This window comes from Pelodiscus sinensis, chromosome 5 (genome assembly GCF_052426305.1).
Source record: "Pelodiscus sinensis isolate ZL-2025 chromosome 5, ASM5242630v1, whole genome shotgun sequence".
Taxonomy (NCBI): Eukaryota; Metazoa; Chordata; order Testudines; family Trionychidae; genus Pelodiscus; species Pelodiscus sinensis.
In genome coordinates, this window is record NC_143056.1 from 34068040 (window position 1) to 34090165 (window position 22126).

Genomic DNA, 22126 nt, shown 5'->3' on the forward strand with positions numbered 1-22126 from the left:
CAGGCAGTGATATGATCAGATACTTAATAGAAGAACTTAATAGAAGAAGGGACTTTCACTTACTAAATTTTGCTCGGAAGATATGCAAAACATTATTAACACTCACTAGGCATGTTAATTATTCTAACATTTTAATTTCAGTTTCAAATCTTGTTCTACATATTAAATTATTCCTCCTTCTTCAGTTATTTCTGTTTGTAAACTATATGTTTTCCCCAATATTTAGTTGACTAGATTTCATTTTTGCCATATTTCATTCAGAGTCCCATCCAATGGTTCTTCTCTTCATTCCATCTTCTACTGTTGCTAAAAATAAAATTGATTCTGTCTTCCGCAAATCAACATTCTCGTTTTTCTAAAGTTGTGAAGATTAAATCACAGCAGCTAGAAAATTAGTTTGTGTATATAATGAAGTTCTCTCACACCATGCATAAAATATTTTTGCTATGAGAACTCATGGAGAGAAGCAGTGGTAATTCAGATATATTGTAGAGAAAAAAAATCACATTTTCCTTCTTTAAATATATTTTTTCTATTACTATACCATGCTGAAAGAGTAAGTAGGACCACAAAAAGCTTATATTTTCTCTTGTACTTTCATCCTTTTAGAATAAGAGCTGGATCCACTTTATAACAATACATTACAAAAATAAATACAATTCAGAATTATGTTTGTGAATTTCAGCCTCTCTTCTTAAACTATTTATCTACTCAGGTTCAGTCCAGATTCTCGTTACTTAGCAGTGGGTACTAGTGAAAATGCAGTGGATTTTTACGACTTGACTCTGGGCCCTACGCTAAATCGAGTTAGCTACTGCAAAGATATCTCAAGCTTTGTTATCCAGATGGACTTCTCTGCAGATAGCTGTTATCTCCAGGTATCAGTCATTTTAAGGTTATAAATGAATGAATTTCTCATGAATATCTGTCAACATTTGCCAAATATATTAGTGACATACATACACCATGAAAGATTCCTTATGAAGCCCCACTAATTACATCTCAGACCTGACCAGCAGCTCCCCCAGTATTCTAGTCCTGGGCCTATCATGGTTGAAAATGATGGCTGTGTTAAATGATGAGGTTGTTTTGTGACACGCATATATATCACAAACAAAAATAAGTTGTTTGGACTTATCCTTGTATCCAAGTGTCACAAATAAATACAGAAAGCAGAAACGTACTTCACCCTGACTGTTCACCTGCCCCCTCTTCTTGTTGAAGCTGAGTTCTTGTTGATGCTGAGTGCAGTTTTTCTTCTGAGGAATCATCAGGAAATCATGCCAAACCCTGCAGATTCCTGACCATAATAGAGTTAGTGCCCCTGTGCACATCCCGTTAGTACAAGCCTCTTCTGATGAGCACCCTATCCAAACTATCATGGTCGTCATCACAGTGATCCCTTTCTATGAAGCCACAAGCTCAAGCTTCAGGCTGCTGTAATTTACACTAACTGCATGGCTTCAACAGGCCAAAAATGAAAAATGGGATCAACATGGAGTAGGTATGTTCTAGTAGTACTCCAGTGTCCCTGCTGCGCCAACATGAGAAATGAGGAATTGCATATGAGCTCATATGTCACATCTTCACCACCAATGATCATACACAGACTGGGGTGAGCCTCTCCAAGCCAGTTATGCTACTTTTAAGTCAAGTTTACACCTGCATTACTTACAACAGTTTCTCTTTTAATTGCGTGCTGTGTAGTAAGAAATGTAGATGCACTTCACTCACATTTTATTGCTAAGAATTTTTTTTAATTAAAAATTGATCACCATTTCTCATTGTTGTCTACTTTTATACATTTTTGAGAAGAAAAAAATTCTTCCACAGAAGGCTTCCTCTGATTCTACTGTAAAGTAACAGGCTCTGTCAATCTCATCTCTACTTCAGTGCTGTCTATAATAACATTGTGGCTGTGTCTACATTGGCATCCCTTTCTGGAAAAGGGATGCTAATGAGACACTTTGGAATAGCAAAATCCGCGGGGGATTTAAATATCCCCCGCGGTATTTGCATTAACATGGCTGCCGCTTTTTTCCGGCTTGGGGATAAGCCGGAGAAAAGCGCCAGTCTAGATGTGATTCTCTGGAAAATAAGCCCTTTTCCGGAGGATCTCTTATTCCTACTTTGAAGGAATAAGAGATTCTTTGAAGTAGGAATAAGAGATCCTCCGGAAAAGGGCTTATTTTCCGGAGAATCACGTCTAGACTGGCGCTTTTCTCCGGCTTATCCCCAAGCCGGAAAAAAGCGGCAGCTATGTTAATGCAAATACCGCGGGGGATATTTAAATCCCCGGCGGATTTTGCTATTCCAAAGTCTACATTAGCATCCCTTTTCCGGAAAGGGGTGCCAATGTAGACACAGCCTGAGTGTATAATTATGCCTTTAAATATCTTCAAACATTTTTAACATAAATGAACTCTTATTTCTATATGTTCATTCTCAAAGGTTTCTACTGGGTCATACAAAAGGCAAGTGTTTGAAGTGCCTTTGGGAAAACAGCTTATGGACCAAGCAGTGATTGACAGAATAACATGGGCAACTTGGACCAGGTAATTAATTCATAGATTCGCTCTTGCTAGTGTATGTCCCTCACTTGGAAAGAAACTCATAGGTCTGGAAATAACCATATTATCATGAAGAATTCAGTAATGCTACAACATTTCATCTGCTTTTTTCTTGAAAACATGCTTGACTGATCTGGCAACAGAATAATTATACATTATACGGTCACATAGGTTTAGGTTCTAGGCAACCTGAGATCATTCATCCCACTCTCCCAATTAACTGAAATGAGCTGCAAATAGCTGTGAAATAACAATTTGAGAGTGAGGAAAAATATAAAATTGGTTTAAAATAAAAACTATATAATACAAGTCCATGGTCATTTAAGTGTTACAGAGCCTGTTAGAGCATGTGTAGTAGATAGTGCTAGATTATACATAGTACTATCTGTATAGTATACAGGGAAATATTATTATTATTGGTATATTCAAAAATATTAAAAAAAATCATTGTATAAACTGATGCACTATATTTAAAATTATATTTAATTAAGTTCATAGGGTTTTTTTAAGATACATTGTTTTATGTTACATTTCATATTTAATAAATTTATTTTAATATTTCATAGAAATAAAAATCACTTATATCTTTCTCTAGGTTTCCTGACAAATCTGTAAAATCACAATCAATGCAAAATAACAAATCCTGCAAAATACTTTCATCCATGTACTAAAGGTTAATTAAACATCAGAATTTTTAAAAACTTAAAAATCACCAGCACCCATACATCTACCACTTTCTCTAAACCCTAAACAAGCGCTAGGATCTGTAGCATGCCCTGAAATTTGGCAGATTTCATCATTGTGAAGAGTGAATTCCAAAGTCATTGGTCCTTTAATGAGAGAGAATGTCCTGCCAGCAACCCATTCCTTTACAAAACAATAGGGTTCCTAATGGGGTAATGTTACGGGGAAAGTTTTCTGGTCATCAGGTCCCAAGACATTTTTGCACCTATTCATTTTGTAATTTGATAGAGTTGATTGTTATATTCCTTGTTTAATTAGGCTTGAAAGGAACACTGTTTAAAATATAATATATATGCAAGCATGATCCGGAAACATTCTAGCATCTCAAATTTTCAGCATATAAATTATAATCCAGCATATAATTCAGTGCTGTTTTTATCTTCAGGTTGTGGAATATATATTTTAATTAAAACTAACTTCAGACCAAAAACTCCATTTCATGAGGTTTGAGTCTAGGAAGAATACTAAACCTTTAAAAAGTTTTTGCAAAATAGATTGTCAGTTTTCAGAGCAAATGGGTTAGGTTTTGATTTGCGTCTCTTTTTGCTTTTAAAATGGACCAGGGAGTGAGTCTACACTGGACCTCAGAAACCTATTTCAGTCAAAAAATGCTATCAAATTTAATACATTTCCACAAAAACATTTTTATTTCACTGAAATCACATTTTCCCATGAAAACATATTTTGCCAAAAAAATGTTCTGATTAGCTTTAATTGGAACATCTCTATTTTACTTCTCTATGTTATATTTCACATTTATTTTTCTGTCTTTGACAGTTGCCTCATTGGTCCATTTGAACAATCTCAATTTCATGATCTGCTTTTTAATTTTCTTAGTAGTCATTGTTATATCTTTGTTTAGTAAATTGTTTAGTTGAATTAATTCCAGATTCTCATAATTACAGAACACTATAAAAATCTGTTTATTATTTCTTTACCCGTTGCTTTTCCTATTAGTTGCCAAGAGGGCCCTCTCACCCTTCTATTTCAGTGTTCTAGGGGATGAAGTAGTTGGAATCTGGTCCAGGCATGCTGAAAAAGCTGATGTGAATTGTGCCTGTGTTTCTCACTCTGGAATCAGCCTTGTAACAGGCGATGACTTTGGCATGGTCAAGCTGTTTGACTTTCCATGTCCTGAAAAATTTGTAAGAACCTTTTGTTTGTGTGATTTTAACGCAAAGTGTTTTTGATTTTGTGGCACCTTATATCTATGGAGGGACAGTGGCAATAGTGCTTTTTCCCACTAAGTTTATAGCTTTTTAATGTATGCATTTAATTATAACTCCATAGTCTCACAAGTTGCTTGCTATGTACGATTTCCTAAAACCTGATACAGTAGTTCTAGTAACAATCCATGTGTTCAGATAATTTAAAAACCAGTGATAGTACTGCTTGATATCTTGTATTAATATAATGTTTTCATTCTGATGATCTTAAAGCTCTCTACAAAAGTAACACTATCTCCATTTTAAAGTAAACTGAAGAACAGAGGTTAAGGACTTGTTACAGAAACACAATATGACTGTACAATATAAATTAACAGCAAAACAGCTGTATTTATGTCCATATCTGTAGCTGATTTCATGATCACAAAGTTACTGTTAAATCCCTTTAATCAGAAAAGAACATAATGAAAATGTAGTGGACATTTACAGTTCATCACTGTTCCTTTAGCAAGGAGATAACTTTCTGAACTGTGAACATAATTTAAATACCAGTTTAAAGAACAGTTTCTCTTTAAGCCATGTCTTCACACACACACACAAAAAGATGTATTCTGGTGCAGAGCCTAGGCTTTAACTTGAGCTGCTGAGTGTCTCAGGGTATGTCTACACTTCAAAGTTAGTTCGAACTAACGGACGTTAGTTCGAACTAACTTTCCTATGCGCTACACTAGCGCTCCGCTAGTTCGAATTTGAATCGAACTAGCGGAGCGCTTAGTTCGAACTAGGTAAACCTCATTTTACGAGGACTAACGCCTAGTTCGAACTAGCTAGTTCGAACTAAGGGCTGTGTAGCCCTTTAGTTCGAACTAGTGGGAGGCTAGCCCTCCCCAGGTTTCCCTGGTGGCCACTCTGGCCAACACCAGGGAAACTCTATGCCCCCCTCCCGGCCCCGGACCCCTTAAAGGGGCACGGGCTGGCTACGGTGCCCGTGCCAGGTGCAAGCCTGCCAGCACCCAGCTAGCAGACCCTGCACCTGGCACGGCACAGAGCCACCCACCCGATGCCCCCCACCCCACCCCCTCTTGCCGGGACCAGGCTGGCGGCTCCCGGGAGCTTGCCCTGGACCGCAAGAGGCGGGCACCTTCCTGGGCTAGTGCGGACATCGTGGACCTCGTCCACGATCTCCACACTAGGCACAGGAAAGTGGCCGTCTAGGGCAGGAGAGCTGCCAGCCTGGCCACCCAGGACCAGGTGTGCATGAAAATCAAGGGGGTCCACTGAGACCCCCGACACTGAGCCCTGAGCTTACAATGGCCGTCCTGGGTCAGACCAAAGGTCCATCTAGCCCAGTAGCCTGTCTGCCCACAGCGGCCAACCCTAGGGACCCTGGAGGGGATGGACCGAAGACAATGACCAAGCCATTTGTCTCGTGCCATCCCTCTCCAGCCTTCCACAAACTTTGGGCAGGGACACCACTCCTACCCTCTGGCTAATAGGACTCCATGGACCCAACCTCCATGACTTGATCTCACTTCCCTTTAAACTCTGTTCTAGTTGTAGCCTTCACAGCCTCCTGCAGCAAGGAGTTCCACAGGTTAACTATTTGCTTTGTCAAGAACAACTTTCTCTTACTAGTTTCAAGCCTGATACCCATTCCTTTCCTTTGGTGTCCTCTAGTCCTTCTTTATGGGAACTCAGGAAGAACTTTTCTGAATGCACCCTCTCCACCCAACCCCTGCTTTTAGAGACCTCTATCCTGTCCCCCCTCCGTCTCCTCTTTTCTAAGCTGAACAGTCCCAGTCTCTGTAGCCTCTCTTCATCTGGGACCTGTTCCCAACCCCTGATCATGTTAGTTGCCCTCCCCTCTCCCAGCCTTTCTCTTCCCCTCTCCCACCTCCTTTTCCCAGTCTCCCCCAGTTTTTTTCAATAAAGACAGAGTCAATGTTGGAAGAAACGTTATCTTTATTTTGTACATCAAGAAGAAGGGGGGCTAGGGAAGGGCAAGTGGAAGGAGGTGAGGGAGGAATGGGGTACGAGCCCCCGATGGGGAGGACTGGGCTGGCTCTGCGGGCTTCTGGGGGTGGAAGCTCTCCTGCAGCCCCCCAATTACTCCCTCTCCCCAGATGGCAGCCTGCGGCAAGTGCAGCCGGGCTGATGGCCGAGTGGTGTGATGTGCCCAGTGTGGGCACTCAGGGCACTCCAAGCCAGAACTTCTTTGCAAGCGGGGCACCCCTTAGAACTGTGTGTCCGGGGTGGGGGTCGGGACCCTTTAAGCGCAGCCCTCGGCTAGCCTGAGACAGTATCTCCATGCTCTAAGTCCTCCTTTTATGCCCTGCCGGCACTGCTTCCGGCCATCCTTAAGCCCTGTTCAGAGTCCACTCAATGTGGACTTACTAGTTCGAACTAGCAAAACGCTAGTTCGAACTAGTTTTTAGTTCTAGATGCGTTAGTTCGAACTAGCTTAGTTCGAATTAACTAATTCGAACTAAGTTAGTTCGAACTAGCGCTGTAGTGTAGACGTACCCTCAGTTCCTCTTATTGCTGTGTATCTCTGCCGAGTGTCTCAGTTCCTCTTATTAAAGGTGATCCACTGTGATATAAATAGTTGTAGGAGCAGTGTAACTAGAACCTGGGTCTTCCATTTCCCATGGTGTGTGTAAAATACTTTATACCCCACTGGTTTAACCATAGGGAGCAGGGTGTACACATACCTCATAGTTCAGAAATGCATTCATGCCCCATAGACATAATTGAATAGCTTCTGCTTTACAACCCATGGTGGATGCATATCCTGAAATGACTCCTGTATCCTAGAAATCTTTTGGGAATTTTAGAGCCTTCTAGACTCATGATGCTAAACATTATACACACACCTTTTAACACTTTCTTTCTAAAACGGCCAATGAGGGGGACTCATGATCTTTCATGTTATTTTTTAGGCAAAACACAAGCGATTTTTAGGTCATTCAGCCCATTTGACTAATATTCGATTTACAAGTGGGGATAAATACGTTGTCAGTGCTGGAGGTGATGACTGCAGGTAGGCATATCTTTTCATTCTTACTTTCTAAAAAGTAATTAGAAATCTAATGTTTACTCTGTGTGAACAATTCTTAATACTACAGCAACAATGTTCAAGTTCTGAATCCGTGACATTTAACAAGTTATGTGTTTGTTCCTTGTTCGCATAGCAGTCTATTTTTACATCATCTGATTCTTCTTATTTAAGAGTGGTATGAAATACAAAGTTTCACTAAAAAATAGATGGTAACGGTCAATATATTTAAAATATTTTAACGTCTGTCTATCGATCGATAAATCTATCTGTATTAGTGTGTGTCTGTCTGTTCAAGAACACCTCCTAAACAGTAAGATCTAGGCCCACCAAAGTTGGTATGCAGCTTCCTCTTCTCCTAACTTAAAAAAGGGTCAGGGTTTGGTTGTGCCAGGAGAGCGAAAAGCAGAGTTTTCTATAACATGCCAAGGGAGGGACTTGATATGAGAGTTGTCAGTGGAGGGCAGTGTACCTGCAAGGTAGAGCTATACTGCAGAGTGGTCAATAAAAGTACCCATACCACCAAGCGAGTGGCCGTTAGGGCTGGGGCTCCACCACTTTTCCTACTAACCAGACCAGACTTGCTGCCCCAAACCCTTTGCTCCCCTCCTGGCCTTTAACTGTAGCCCCCACCCCCTAAGACAGGCTGCAGGGGGGCCAGAGGCTGGGGCTGGTCCTTGGAGCCTTCCATCTCTCCCCCTCCCCCCCTCAGGCTGCAGGAAATGGGGAGGGGGGACTGCTGGCGGCCTGGACTGGCTCATAGAGCCTGTCCTGCCCTCAGCCTGGAGGCTGTGCGTGTGTGGGGGTGCTACAGACCAGGGGCAGCCCCCAGAGCATGCCCCCCACCCCTGTGCAGAGAGCCTGCAGGCCACAGAGGGGCCTCTGGAGGCTGGGGATGGCCCTTGGAGCCCCGCTCCCAGAACAGGCTGCATGAAATAGGGAAGGGGAGGCTGCTGGAGGCTAGGGCTGACATTCCCCCCACCCCCCAGGTTTACAGCTCCGGCCCCACAGGACAAGCTGCTTGCTGGAGAGTACCCCCAAGGTCCCTCGGGATGAGCCGCTGTTTCAGCAGCACCACTCTTGTCACCACCGGTGACCTCAGTAAGCCCATCCCTTGCCTCTCAGCCCCCTTCCTTGAGTCCTGCACCCCTCACTCCTGCAACCCCACTCTATGCCTAAGCCCCCCCAAACCTAATCCCCTGCACTGAGCTCCTCTCTCCCATACCCGTGCATTATACGATCATGTACATAAAGCATTTACATTTTCCTGTTAATTACAAAAACAAACTGCAAACTTTACTACAGTTAAGGACCTGAGGAACTCTGAGTACATCTGCTAGTCTACTAAATATTTGAGTGAATTTGTCTGTGCATGAGTGAGTCTGTCGGTCAGAACTCCTCTTAAATGGTAAGAGCTAGGACCACCAAATTTGGTATGCAGCTTCCTCTTATCATAAGGTAAGGGTTTGGTTGTGTCAGGACAATGGGATATGCCTAGAATGCAATTATTTCTCATAACATGGAAAGAGAGGGTTCTGCTAGCAGGGACAGTTATACTGTATAATGACCCTCTGGAGGGCAGAAAGGGCCCAGAGATGGGGACCAGGACAGCTATAAACACATTGGGGGCAGAAGGGAGTAAGGGTGCAGGTAAGGTTCGCATCCTGGTTCTGGCATAGTTGACCCATTCCTATTGCCAGAGCCCAACCACTCTCCCCCCTGCCCTTGGCCCCGCCCCAGCTTGGGGTGGGGATGTAAGGCTCCAGCCCTGGTGAGCCCAAGCCAGTATGGTGCAATTCCCGTAGCCCTGATGCTCGAGTGCCTGGGCAGGATTGCCCTGATGCCCCAGCTAGCTCCAGGGATCTGCTGCCTGAGAAGCCCAGCCCACGTTGCCCTGGAATCCACTGCCTAGACAGCACGGTTCCCACCGCCCCAGCTTCAGTGGCAGGGCAACACGGTCCCCCATTGCCCTGGCCAGCTCCAGCGACCAGATCTACCACTCCCTAATTCTCTGCCCTGAGCCCACACTCACAGCCAACCTCTCTCCTACATCCCTACACCCTGCCCTGGCTGCTATGCTTAGAAATGGCTGAGGTAGTCCTCTTTCCCCAGGGCAGCCTGCCTACTGAACCGCCCATCCCAGAGCAATGATCTAAATGAAGAAAAACAAAAATTAATTAAGGACCCAAGCAATGCTGAGTAAATCTTTTAGTGGAAAATAATTTTCATTGAAGTTTCTTTTATATTAATCTCTAACTTTTTAAAATGCAGCTTATTTATTTGGAAATGCGTGCATATGCCTCATTGAGAGAGACATGGAGCCTTTGAAAAGAGGACACTGTGGAAAATTACAGGCATGAAAGACCCAGGAGTGCAATGAGACATTCTACAGTGCCCTGCATGTTTAAGAAATGGTGCTGATCTAAAACAGAGATCAATCTGTCTCTGAAAGACAAGTGTCTAGAGTCTATCAGAAGGATAGACTATAACAAGTGTGCTGCACCCCCGAGGTTTGCTATGGCGTTGGATAATTCATGTGTGCATTCCACCCACTGCCAGATATTGGAAAAGAAACACATGGATAAAAGGAAGAAGTGAGTTATGGAACAATGTATAATTTCCCAATAAGATAGTGGGGTTTTAATCAAGGGTTGTTATTTCTGACCTAATGCTGTATGTTGATGCATTTATTGTCAGCACAAATATGTTTCCTTTAAATTCTGGGGATTGAATATCATTGAAACAGATTACTCCTTTTTAATTATTGAAAAGAAAACCATCTAGCAGTTCTTAAATGAAACTACACAGTATTTTAATAAAAGATTAAAGTAATAAAATGAGATACAATATTTCTATGAAGAGACAAAAAATGAAACATTGTCTGGTGCAGCAGTAATAGTAAAGTTTGCTCCTTAGACCTGCAGTATTCATGTGCTTAGAGGCCTGGGTCATAATCCTGTCTGATGAATGCTGTTAGGCATGCATGAACCCATTCTTTAAAGCTAATTTAGTGTTTTGGTTGCACTTAAACATTAAATTAGTTTCATGAGCAGAAAGATTTTGCTCATTTTGCGAGTGCCTTGCCCACAACCTAAAAGTCTAACTCCAGTTTTTGCCTTGCGATAAAAAGTGTTCTCAGTAGACAAGAGATTACTGGTGTGTAACTTGACTGAGCTGCTAGCCTCTTTGCTGGAAATATGAAATAAGATAAGTTTAGTCTCTGTAAACAGATGGAACTGGGACCATCCCCAGTTGCAAAAATAGAATTTCACAGCAATAGGCATTGTTGATTTTATTTTCTCAATATCACTTGAGGGATGTAGAGAGAACATAATCTTTCCAAACACTGGTATTTTGCACAATTTTTGTAACAGGAATAAAATTAGTTGGAAGAGATCTTTCAGCTCTCTCTCTCCTGATTGCAATGTAACATCCAGTCATAACACTTCTTTAAGTAAGCATGTATGTGAAGGATATGGTTTTGCTTGTAACCCTTAGTATAAGAACATACTCTAAATGGTAAAATAACAGAGATTTAAACATTTTAGTGATAAACTCAAGAAGAAAGTTTTATTTTTGGTGCAACTGGGAAAGACTGCTTCAGTTGTTTGTTTGAAATGGTTATGCAGTGGAAGTGTGTTGTGAGCTATATCTGTTTTTAATTTAAGCAGCAAAGATATTTCTCATGCAACGTGAGAGAGCAAAAATGACTAGCTCACGGGTTGCATTAACAAAGTCCTATTAAATGTGAGTAGTGTTGCTATGGTCAGAGTTGTTTTTGTCAACTTAAGTCAGTGTTTCTTAAGTATGGCATTTGATTCCAGAGTTGAGATAGCATAGCTGCTGTTATTCACCTCTTTTATAATTTTATTCTAAGTAAATGTAAAAATGAAACAAATAAACCTCAGCACCCACTGTAAATATCTTGTGTGTGGTGAGGAGAAATTGCATAAGTAGATGAAAAAGTAAGAAAAAATTCAGCCAGACATCTGTATTCCTCCATGTCCAACAATGCTTGCTGTTACGTAATACACAAAACTAGTGATCCAACAAATATTCTTATTCAATATTTCATATATCCAACTAGAGCTGCTTTCACAATACAAAATCCCATTACCACTAGAATACAATAGCTTCACTGTTCTAAAGTATAAGGGTGCTAGGACTAGGGGCTGTGCTAGTGTCAAACCACTGACTCAGTGGAATTGCATCTGATTGACACAGATGTGAGACCAGAATCATGCTGCAGCTTTACTCTCAGTGCCCACTATTATGATGTAAAAAATAAGTTAGCATTTACCTACGCTAGAAAAATCAATTGGTGGTATAGTTATCTGTTAGCACCCTTTGTTCCACCACTGAGGCCATGTCTGGACTTACGGAAAAATTGATGCTGAGTGCATCTTCAGCTTGTGAATTGTACACACCCCTATTCGTCTCCAGAGTGTCTGCTTCTCACACTGACCATGCCCAACAACCATCTTCAATAGTGTCTGTGCTACAGCTGTGCCACTTCACTGCTAATTTTGGGTTACTTTTGGACTAACCAACCACAGAGAATACATTACACCACAAGTACCAGCACACAGTGTGCCCACCAATTCCACTGTGGCTCTACCAGGCAGTGCACAGATGCTATCTACACTCACTCTTTCCCAAATTCCTGAGGCATCTGTTCTCTCACTAGGAGCTGGAGAAACAAGCATAGAGCTGCAGCTCAGGAGAGGGTCCATGTTTTAGAAGCAAACTAAGGCAGTAAGTTGCTGAAGAGCTTTTGGCTTTGACAGCAGTGGGAACTGACAGCTCAGCAAGCAGGATGGTGGAATGTGTATACAATGGCACACAAATCAGTTGTGGCCCAATTAGTCCTTAGACCCACTAATTTAGTGGTGTAATTACAATGGCTACGTCTACACTGGCCCCTTTTCCGGAAGGGGCATGTAAATTTCACCAGTCGTTATAGGGAAATCCGCGGGGGATTTAAATATCCCTCGCGGCATTTAAATAAAAATGTCCGCCGCTTTTTTCCGGCTTTTAAAAAAGCCGGAAAAGAGCGTCTAGACTGGCCCCGATCCTCCGGAAAAAGTGCCCTTTTCCGGAGGGTCTTATTCCTACTTTGAAGACCCTCCGGAAAAGGGCACTTTTTCCGGAGGATCGGGGCCAGTCTAGACGCTCTTTTCCAGCTTTTTTAAAAGCCGGAAAAAAGCGGCGGACATTTTTATTTAAATGCCGCGGGGGATATTTAAATCCCTCGCGGATTTCCCTACGACGACTGGTGAAATTTACATGCCCCTTCCGGAAAAGGGGCCAGTGTAGACGTAGCCAATCAGTTGGGGCCCATGCTGCTAAGTGAAATGCTTCTGCACTGACTATAATGGCCAATAGCCTATGGGACATTGTAATTGACTACTAGTGCAGAAAAATGCCTAGCTTGCTATAGCTTTCTAAATCCTGGAAAGAAGCAAGATTGTGAAGGGAAGAGTGATAGAAGTATGGTGGTATGGAGGCTATAATGATTTGGGGAACTAGTGTAAGGGAAAGGCTCTATCTAGACTATGTATAATTTTTGAAAGAGGATTTGCATATCTTTCAAATTTGCATATCCTTTTCCAATCTCACTTTCAAAAGTGAAAGTCTGGACGCGGGTTTTTTTTTTTTTTTTAAACCCTTTTTCAAAAAAACTGCATAAACCTCCTTTAAGGAAGAGCGTTTTTTTCAAAAAGGGGAAAACCTTTTTTTTTTAAATTGAGAATGGAAGAAGAGATGAAAATTCCCGCAGAATTTGCATATCCTCTTTCAAAAATTCTACATAGTCTAGACATAGCCTTAGCTATGCAGCACTAAAGAGCCACCAACTTTTTTTAAATCATACAGGTCCATTGTCTCATTTATAATGAATTCAGATCTTTGATACCTTTAAAGTCCTTAAGGTAATTTCTTTATATGTTACTAAAACAGTTATACAATTGAAAGACCAACACATGCTAGATTCCCATAAATCCATCTGTTCTTGAAAAATATTTAAATATAAAAAAGAAAACCTGATATACTCTGCACAGAGTGGAAGGCTTAAAAAAAAACCCTCAGACTTAAACATGACCCTATTATAATCAAAAGAGCTGGAATATGTGGAAAAAGCTAGGTGGGGGGGGGATCCAAATGTACAGAATCATTTTAACCTTAATTGTTTCCATGTTTCTGTCTAAAACATGATTACTGGACATCATTATTTGGATCTAGAAAGGGTGGGAAAAGAGCAACTTATTTCAGCATCCCTTTTCACTAACAATGTATGCCACTTCTGATTATGCTTATTAAGATTTTTGTTCGAACTAAATACTGACTTTAGAGTTACCTTAATTACAGAAATCCAGTTAAATGCTGGCTGATATCACCTGAAAAACAGCACACAACATCCAAATAATTATTTACATGCTGTAAGCAGATGGGAAGCCCTGAGTATGGAAGGATGAGGGATATGTTTTCAATATATATTCTTTTTACAGCAGCAAAGTGACAGGGTTTCCTGTTTTATTTAGCAGCATGTTAGGTAAGGCAAGCCTTAAGTTTTGTCAAAATAAAATGATTTTTGGTTATAGTACATAATGGACAGATGTCTTGTTGCTAATTTTGTTTTGGGTAGTGAGTGAATCGTTCTGTAGCCTTCTTCCTGAATGTACCATGCCTACACACAGGGAAGAAATAAATATTGCAGATCACAATTTAAACTGCCATATTAGCCTAGAAATCCATTTGTTTGAGCAGCCTGAGCTACGTTTCATGTGCATGCGCTTTCATACCTGCAGACTTTCCTGCCTCTTTCTCATGTTCTTTTTTCCTTGTTTACAGTACCACTTGTTTTTACTTATCTGGATAAATATGTGAGCATGCCAAAACCAACTATGCACTCTTTGTACCAATCACTGTGGTATTGTTAGACCAAATCCTTTTCTTGATTTTGGTCCTCTTCAGCTCCTAGTCTTAAAACCAAATTCATTTTGAATGTCTGATTATTTAAGAGAAAAAAAGCTGGGTGCATAATAATACTGAGAGTGGCTCCAACATATCTGCTTATCAAATCACTCAAATAATTGAATACAATCTCAGCAGAGGTTGGGATTTTTTTTCTTTTGGTCACATCTACTTGAGTTATCTATAGTAAAGCAGGACTGGGCTCCAATTGTTAGTCAATGTAAAAAGAACTAGGAACAGAGTCCATCCACCAACTACAAAACACAAGGAGGTTAAAGGGGAAGGGTGTACAACATATGAACATGGTAATTACAGGCAAAAGTTATTTCTACTTCTTTAATTATGGAGGATGTGCTGAAGGAAACAGCATAAGAGAAAGAGTAAATAAAAAAATATGGTGGTGAGAAAAGGAAATAGGAAGGAAAGCTGGAGAGAGGTTACCAGTGGAGAGACTGACTCGCACTGACCACTTTCCCCTTTTGGCAAGCCACCAAACTGCAGATGAAAAATGTCCAGCTATCAAACAGAGAACTGGCAGCTGGTGTCATTGGCAGCAAATAATTGAATAAGTAGCAGCTGCTAGGCAGGGAACCCTCTCCTACTTTCTGAGTGAAAGGTCACTTAGCATTGCCCCATCTCTTTGTTGCTTAGAAAGTCAAAGCAGCTCCCAAGGAGGGTCGGGAGATCCTGCTTTTCTAGACATCTGCCTATGTGACCAAAATGAATGAAGAAATGCTTTATGTTTTGCCCACACCCCACAACTAGTATTATTTTAACTGGTCTAACTTGATGTCCAGATTTCCTTTTGGTGAATAACAGGGGCAAGTAGTCCAGTGGTACCTTAGAGACTTTGGTTAGTCTGTATCTTTAAAAACAAGTAGTCCTGTAGCACCTTAAAGACTAAAAGGGCTACCCCTCTGAGATTTAACATTGCAAGTGGTGTTTAAACTTTTCTTTAGGAGAAAATAAACCAAAGAATTGTGTATTTCCATAAGATGTTACATTTTGAAAATGGTGTCCATAAACTGCTTGCACAAATCCTGCTAATGAGCCTGTACTCATTAGTTCTTATTTAAATCACTGACAAATTATACTGAGATGGGAGTTATGATTGAGTGCAAATCAGTAATTTAAGGCTTTAAAAATTAAAGGGATTCTGTGATCAAGAAACAAATAATTAAACTCAGGAAAGAGAAAGGTTAAGGTACAAGTTAAAATACATACCCAGATGTGTGAAGATATGGGTATTATGAGTCAAACCACCTCAACTGTGCCCTTCAGTGACACCATGCAATAAAGTTTGTAGTTCTAAATATAATTAAATTGATTTATAGAATTTCCCCTCCTGGTGGAAGTAGAAAACAGAGGTAACATTTTGTGTGTCTTAAATATTTAGTTCCATACCTTAACACATTTGGATTCTCTTATATTTAACCTAAATCTGAATATCCTGGATATGTAATGCTTAATTTGAGTAGTATTACAAAATTCCAGTAATGGTTTTATCTCTAAATTACTGATGTATACTATCTATTTTTTCTGGGGCTTTTTTATTTAAAATTTCATAGAGCACTAAACAAGAAGCCCAAAGACAGTGTTGCCACGTAATAGTTTTAATCATGTGAAGATATGTACTATTACCCTTAAATCTTCTAGGACCAGATTCACCAGTATAATCCCACACAGGATCAGTGCAAGCATCTAGAATGTACCAGTCAATTTCCTCTAGCATGAAAATATATTCCCCTGAATGAACCTATACAGCAGTTTCCCTTATCCTCTACCCCCCAATTTCTATGCCTGTTGTATTAATCTGGTGATGGGGTAGTTCTTTAAAATAAGTTTGAGTTAGTGTTCACTTTCTGCCATTTTTCTTATTTTTTCATGCAGCAGGGGCTGATGAATATTTTTCTTCAAGAATTCCCCTCACTGGGTCTGAGACTATAGCTGAACTTGAGCAAAGATGCTCTCTTTTCAAATGGCCAATGCCTTCTATTGGTGGCCATTCTGAAAGAAGGCATATTTGCTAGCTAAAGCACTTTGTCTCACTCCCACAGGACACAAGAGAAAGCAAAGCAGCTATTTTGCAAGAGTCAAAGCCAATTAACAAATTTAATTGTAACTTCTCAAAAAATCATTCTGCACCTAAAAAGGAAAATACTGTAATTAAGGGAGGATATGCTATTCCTCCCTGTATAACAGAGTGGTTGCTCTGCTACCCTTAATACAAGACTAAAAAACCCACAAAACTTAATGCTCAGCCATAACCATGGAATGGTGGGTGACTAGCATTTCTATCATTCCACGATTGTTTCAAACATGTATTACAGCTAGGACATGGCTTGATTATTGAATTATTTTGAAATTTAGTAAATGCATTTTATAAAGAAACTCTAAGCGTCAACACTGACACAAACTGCAAAATAAAGTTGGTTTACTACTCTCCTGTGAAAGCCATGGTGTTGTTAGATAATGCTTTCCGTATTTCTAGCCTATTTTTCCTTTACTGCTGCTACTTGTCATATTGTTGTGTTTTGGGGGCTGCAATAGTCACTGTAATTTTAAGAGGACAAACCATTGGTAATTATGAGCTTTATCTGACATTTAGTTCATTTCTGGGTTTACAGCATATACTAAGTAATGGAAAAACAGCATTAATAACTTGTGAAAAAGGTAAAATGTACATTTTATGTAAAATTTTACATAACAATAAGGCCAAGACCACAGTAGTTACTTAAAACAATCTAAATGGCACTCATTAGAAAACATTCCCCTTAGACTGTTTTTTTTTTTTAAACTTCATGAGTTGGTCACATAGGGTGTGTCTAGACTACAACCCTCTTTCAACAGAGTAATGTAAATTAGTCACTTCGAAATTGCAAATGAAGCCAGGATTTGAATTTCCTGCACTTCATTTGCATAATCGCATAATGGCGCTCTTTTGAAAAAACCCACAGGCTATAGAGGTGGTTCTTTCGAAAAGGAAAGGCTTTTTCAAAAGATCCTGTAAACCTCAAAAAATGAGGTTTATAGGATCTTTTGAAAAAGGCTTCTATTTTCGAAAGAACCGCATCTAGATTGCAGGGTTTTTTTTTTCCGAAAGAGCGCCATGACGCCATTATGTAAATGAAGCACGGAAAATTCAAATCCTGGCTTCATTTGCAATTTTGAAGTGACTAATTTACATCCCTCTGTCGAAAGATGTAGTCTAGAGACACCCCTAGAGTTCTTGTTAGAGAAGAACAACCATCAGCAGATTGGCCTTATTTTAAACTTTGTGCAATAGGTGACAGACATCAAACTATTGAAATTAATAGGTGCAGTTATTAATCTGTTTTGCTGCCTTTGAAGATTATGATTCACTTTTGTCTCACACCCGGAAGGGAAAGCAGCTCCATGGTAAAGCATGCTTCTGAAAGGTACAGCTAGCTAATGGATATATTTAAAAATTCTATTAAACTTCACTTGCAGTTTTATTTTTCATTCCGGTCAGTGGAGAGAATGGTCGAAATCACTGTTTCAGTACTGTTCCTCGTGAAGATCTTATCCTTTGTTCAACTGTCTGGTAACTCTTGGAAAATTCTTACTGAAGTTCTTTAAGCTTAAAAATCACTGATCCAGTTGTATTTTTAGATAGTTTGTGTTTCATTATGGTGTCTGTCAGACAATCCCCCTTGCTTTAACCAAAAATGTACTCTGGACTAGTCCAAAGGTGTATGTTCATGTATTACTGTACTAAGGATCATGGTTTTAAGTTTGCTCCCATTTTGGTTTTGGCCAGAACCATCCAATCCCTGTAATCATACAATATTGTAGTTTGTATGTTATTTTAAAATATTTAAATTAAATCTTCAGATTTTTTGCATTAATTAAGATTTTTTAAATTTGAATATGAGCTAAACTTTGATTACTTTATCTACACAAATAATATTTTCAATTAATTTCTGGAGTGTTCAAATTCAGAATTCAAGAATATATTTGTCAAATCTGATTAAGATATCTAGTGACATTGTTTTATGCTATCTAATGTAAATATTTGTAAAAAATATCTTTTGTATATTTTTGTGAAAATGTGGTTCCCTAAAAGATACAAAAGATTTAATAAAAAAGTGCATTCATGTTACTGTTTAGTTGTTTACATCATTGAACAGATGATTTACAGATTTTAATCTATTTCTACACCGTTACCATTCAAATGAATTTATCTTTGCTATAGAAGTTAACAGGTGCTCCCTGGAGGGAGATGATTACAACAGATTATTCGTCGTAGTGCTGAGTGAAGAACAATATAGTCTCTTGAAGATAAGATTCAAGATGATGCCTTCTCCCTCACTGATGCCTACACTTATCCTTAAAATTGGATTTCCAGTTGAACTGCGCTGTAATTCAAAAACAATGAAACAACTCATTTTGTTTGCTACCTTTAAAAACAATTTCTTTCTAATGGTGACTTTCCCTCTTGCCTTTATCTTCTATGTCATATTAACAAGGGTCTATCTACTATTCATTGAATAAAAAAATATAACTTTCCATCCCACAAGAGGGTATCTATTGTTTAACCATCAGGTAATAAAAGTGGATGTATGAGAACTGAAATTAATATTCTACTCAGACATCAATTTGACTATGTATATCTAGAGAACATTATGGTAATTTCCCCAAATAAAAGTAATATAATGATCATTTGCACTGGCAGAACAGCCCTTTTAAAACAAACTGATTCTAGTTTAAAAAATAATTTTTGAGCAAAAAAAAAAACCAGGCTAAACCAGAGTAAAATACAAACTATGTCTTGCAATTTTTAATGGAATTTAAAGTAAAATTCTTTCCCTCCACAGATGTTCTCTTTACAGTGTAAAAAAAAAAGTAAAACCAGCTATTAAACTTACAAATTTGGAAAATTAGACATTTCAAGTATGCAATCAAATTTCATTTTATGAAAACTATATATATTCAATCTTCCAAAGGTGTGATGAAAGGTTTTGTAGTATCCTCTTTTCCTCTCCATCAGTGTTTAAAGGCAGAAACTTTCATCCACAAATTGTGTGATAATTATTCACTGGAGAAGATAAACACATAATAAAAGTCTGTTACTCCTTACAGATGATTTGACAAGCATTGTCCTAGCCTCTTAAGATTCAAGTATCAAGACTTCCATTTCAAGTGAGATTAAATGGTGAGAAAAGCTCAAGAGAGATGAAAATATATAAGAAAAGTGAACATTTTCAAACATGATGCCTAACATTATCTTCCTAAATCTCTGTTTAGGCTCCTTAATAAAGAGCGTGATTTTTAGACATTTTGAATGCTTGCAACTTCCACTGATTTTCATTTCCAAATCCTGAAACTCTTGCTGATGCAGCAGGATTTAATTCTAAAAACACTTTAATATAAAGATCTTCAGATTAATAGCATATACATTTCTAAATGAGTTTTACAACACATTTAATTGGTAACTTATATCTGCTGTCCCAAGAGCTAAGTATAAGGAGGAGGAATAAATTACTATTCACCTTCAACCAATGATTTATATATTTCTTTTTGTATGTTACTCAAGTTCTAATAATAATTTTGTCAATAGCGATGTTAACTTTCACAGTAAAACATGAAATTCTCAACAGAAACTATTTAAACACTGGCTATTTTACATTATATTTCTTAATTTCTCCCTCAGCCAAAACTTTTCCAGGTAAATAAATTCCGTTTGTGAGGATATTTTCAGAATAAACTATACCAATTTCTTGCTTCAGAGCACTTAAAAAATCATTGATACTTAGGATGGTGGCTAATTCCCACAGCATTTCAGAGACTAGCCTGTTTGCTAGGGGTCTGTGGGGTCATTGCCAGTGATAGGAAGAGGTATGGTATGAGGAATACTAAAAGGATCATCATATGTGGGTATCAAGTACTATGACATGAAAATAGGGACAAGGAAGAACTGATGTGAAGTTTCTGTTCTGACTCAAGGGCAGAGCAGAGCACTCACTCTTGGGGCACAGATCTGGAACCCTGTTTTCTCTATTTCAGGCCCTCACTGCAGAGCTTTCATTTTTCACTTTTCCAAGGGCTGAGATAGTAACTGTTCAGAAACAACAAACACATAATTCTGTCTTTGACCATTGCTATAGAAAAATTACCAATCTTAGGCCCTAACCCAATAAACATTTATGCATACATGCAACAGGGCTACTCAGATAAGTAAAGTTACACACATTTTATGTATTCAGATGATCAGGGCCTTAACAGCTAACCACAAGTGAAAGATTTGCTTGATTACCTGGTTTGAGTTCGAGTCCATTTCAAGGCATGACGTGGAGGTACAGCAATAGTTGGATGGTAGAATGGACAGTCTGGTCTTGTACATTGGGTATTAAATCGACAATGCTAAAATTATTTCAAAGAACACTAATTAAAGTTACCTCTCCTATAGCCATAAGATATCTAGCACATTTAATACATGAGTACTTATTATTGTATAGTCCAAAATTCATGGACGGACAACAATGGGTAAATGATTTTGCAAATTAACAGCAGTGTCAACTGACCCTACTAATGTCAAGGGTTCTGTTTTCAATAAAGAAATGTTCTAGTAACAAGATATTTAATAATTTACCATGAAATTATAAAAATCCAAATAAAATATGCTAAAAAACAAGCTGAAGACTTCTAAATTGATTGGCATTTGGGAGATTTTGTTTAAGGGATGGGAAAGAATAATCTGTTAAAATGGCAAATGTGTTCTCACTGTCATAATAAAAGGAACTAATTTTATTTTTTTCCTCATACTACTACTGATCCTGAATGTACAGAAGGCATCAATATTCTCTTTGCAGTGCGCTGAATGCTGCAGATGGGATTAATAAATTTAAGAAACAATTACTCCTCATTCTCATCCAATTCCTCTGTCTCAGAAACCCTGAGTTGGCTTTTACTGTACATACCTTGAAATTTAGAGACCTTGAAACAAGATGCAACCTGGGACCTCGCCTCTAGCATAACCTTTGCTAGGTTAGTTTTGAAAAGATGTGGTTTCTCAAGATTTACTACAGAAAACTAGGATTTCTCCTCCTCATGGTGCACCACAAAAATGAATATTCTTTCATAGCCTTCCAATCATTTCCCCTCACAGAGACTTTAGATGGATTACTTTTGAGTATTCCAAGAATCACAAGTCCTTGGTAAGGCCAGTAGAATTTCAGTTAGCTACTAGGCCTATGCTACCATATATGGAAGAGCCAGAAGAATTAATCTTCAATGGCAACAATTACACTTCTAGAAGATTTTACTTTCCACTTTTCATCTCTCTAGTGACTTCTGAAATTACATTACTATCCTGGAAAGCAGTATGTCTTGGAACCATCAGTGACGATAGAAGAGATTCAATCATATCACTGCCTTCTAAATCTTGCTCTCTTCTTTCATAATGATAAACCAGCAATTACAGACAGAGTATGATTTCATTATTCAATTTAAATTATTTCTCATCTTTCATTGTGCTCCAAATGGACTTCTCAACAAGATCTCAGGCATTATCTCATGGTTGACATAGTGATTTATTTTGTCTAGACAGAAAGTAAGAGTTTAGGAAATATATCATACTTCATCAGATTCTAGAAATA

The 22126-nt window shown here is 39.0% G+C and overlaps 2 protein-coding genes across 6 annotated transcripts in view; one reads left to right on the forward strand and one right to left on the reverse strand.

Annotated features, from left to right (window-relative positions):
* Positions 1 to 12512, forward strand: part of EML5 (EMAP like 5) — a 332722-nt gene extending 320210 nt beyond the window's left edge. For both annotated transcript variants that reach the window (XM_089778388.1, XM_075926740.2), the window contains 5 exons: positions 716 to 878; positions 2452 to 2555; positions 4306 to 4459; positions 7420 to 7520; positions 9807 to 12512. In XM_089778388.1, coding sequence (XP_089634514.1) covers positions 716 to 878; positions 2452 to 2555; positions 4306 to 4459; positions 7420 to 7520; positions 9807 to 9843 — 559 coding nt within the window. In that variant the 3' untranslated portion in view covers positions 9844 to 12512. The remainder of the gene's footprint in view (positions 1 to 715; positions 879 to 2451; positions 2556 to 4305; positions 4460 to 7419; positions 7521 to 9806) is intronic.
* Positions 12513 to 13280: 768 nt separating this feature from the next.
* ZC3H14 (zinc finger CCCH-type containing 14) overlaps positions 13281 to 22126 on the reverse strand; it is a 53318-nt gene continuing 44472 nt past the window's right edge. For 3 of the 4 annotated variants that reach the window (XM_075926743.1, XM_075926742.2, XM_075926741.2), the window contains 2 exons: positions 20785 to 20891; positions 19282 to 19566 (listed from right to left, as the gene is read on the reverse strand). In XM_075926743.1, coding sequence (XP_075782858.1) covers positions 19560 to 19566; positions 20785 to 20891 — 114 coding nt within the window. In that variant the 3' untranslated portion in view covers positions 19282 to 19559. Of the gene's footprint in view, positions 18887 to 19281; positions 19567 to 20784; positions 20892 to 22126 lie in introns of those variants that run through there. The other variant, XR_012903343.2, reaches the window with a different exon arrangement.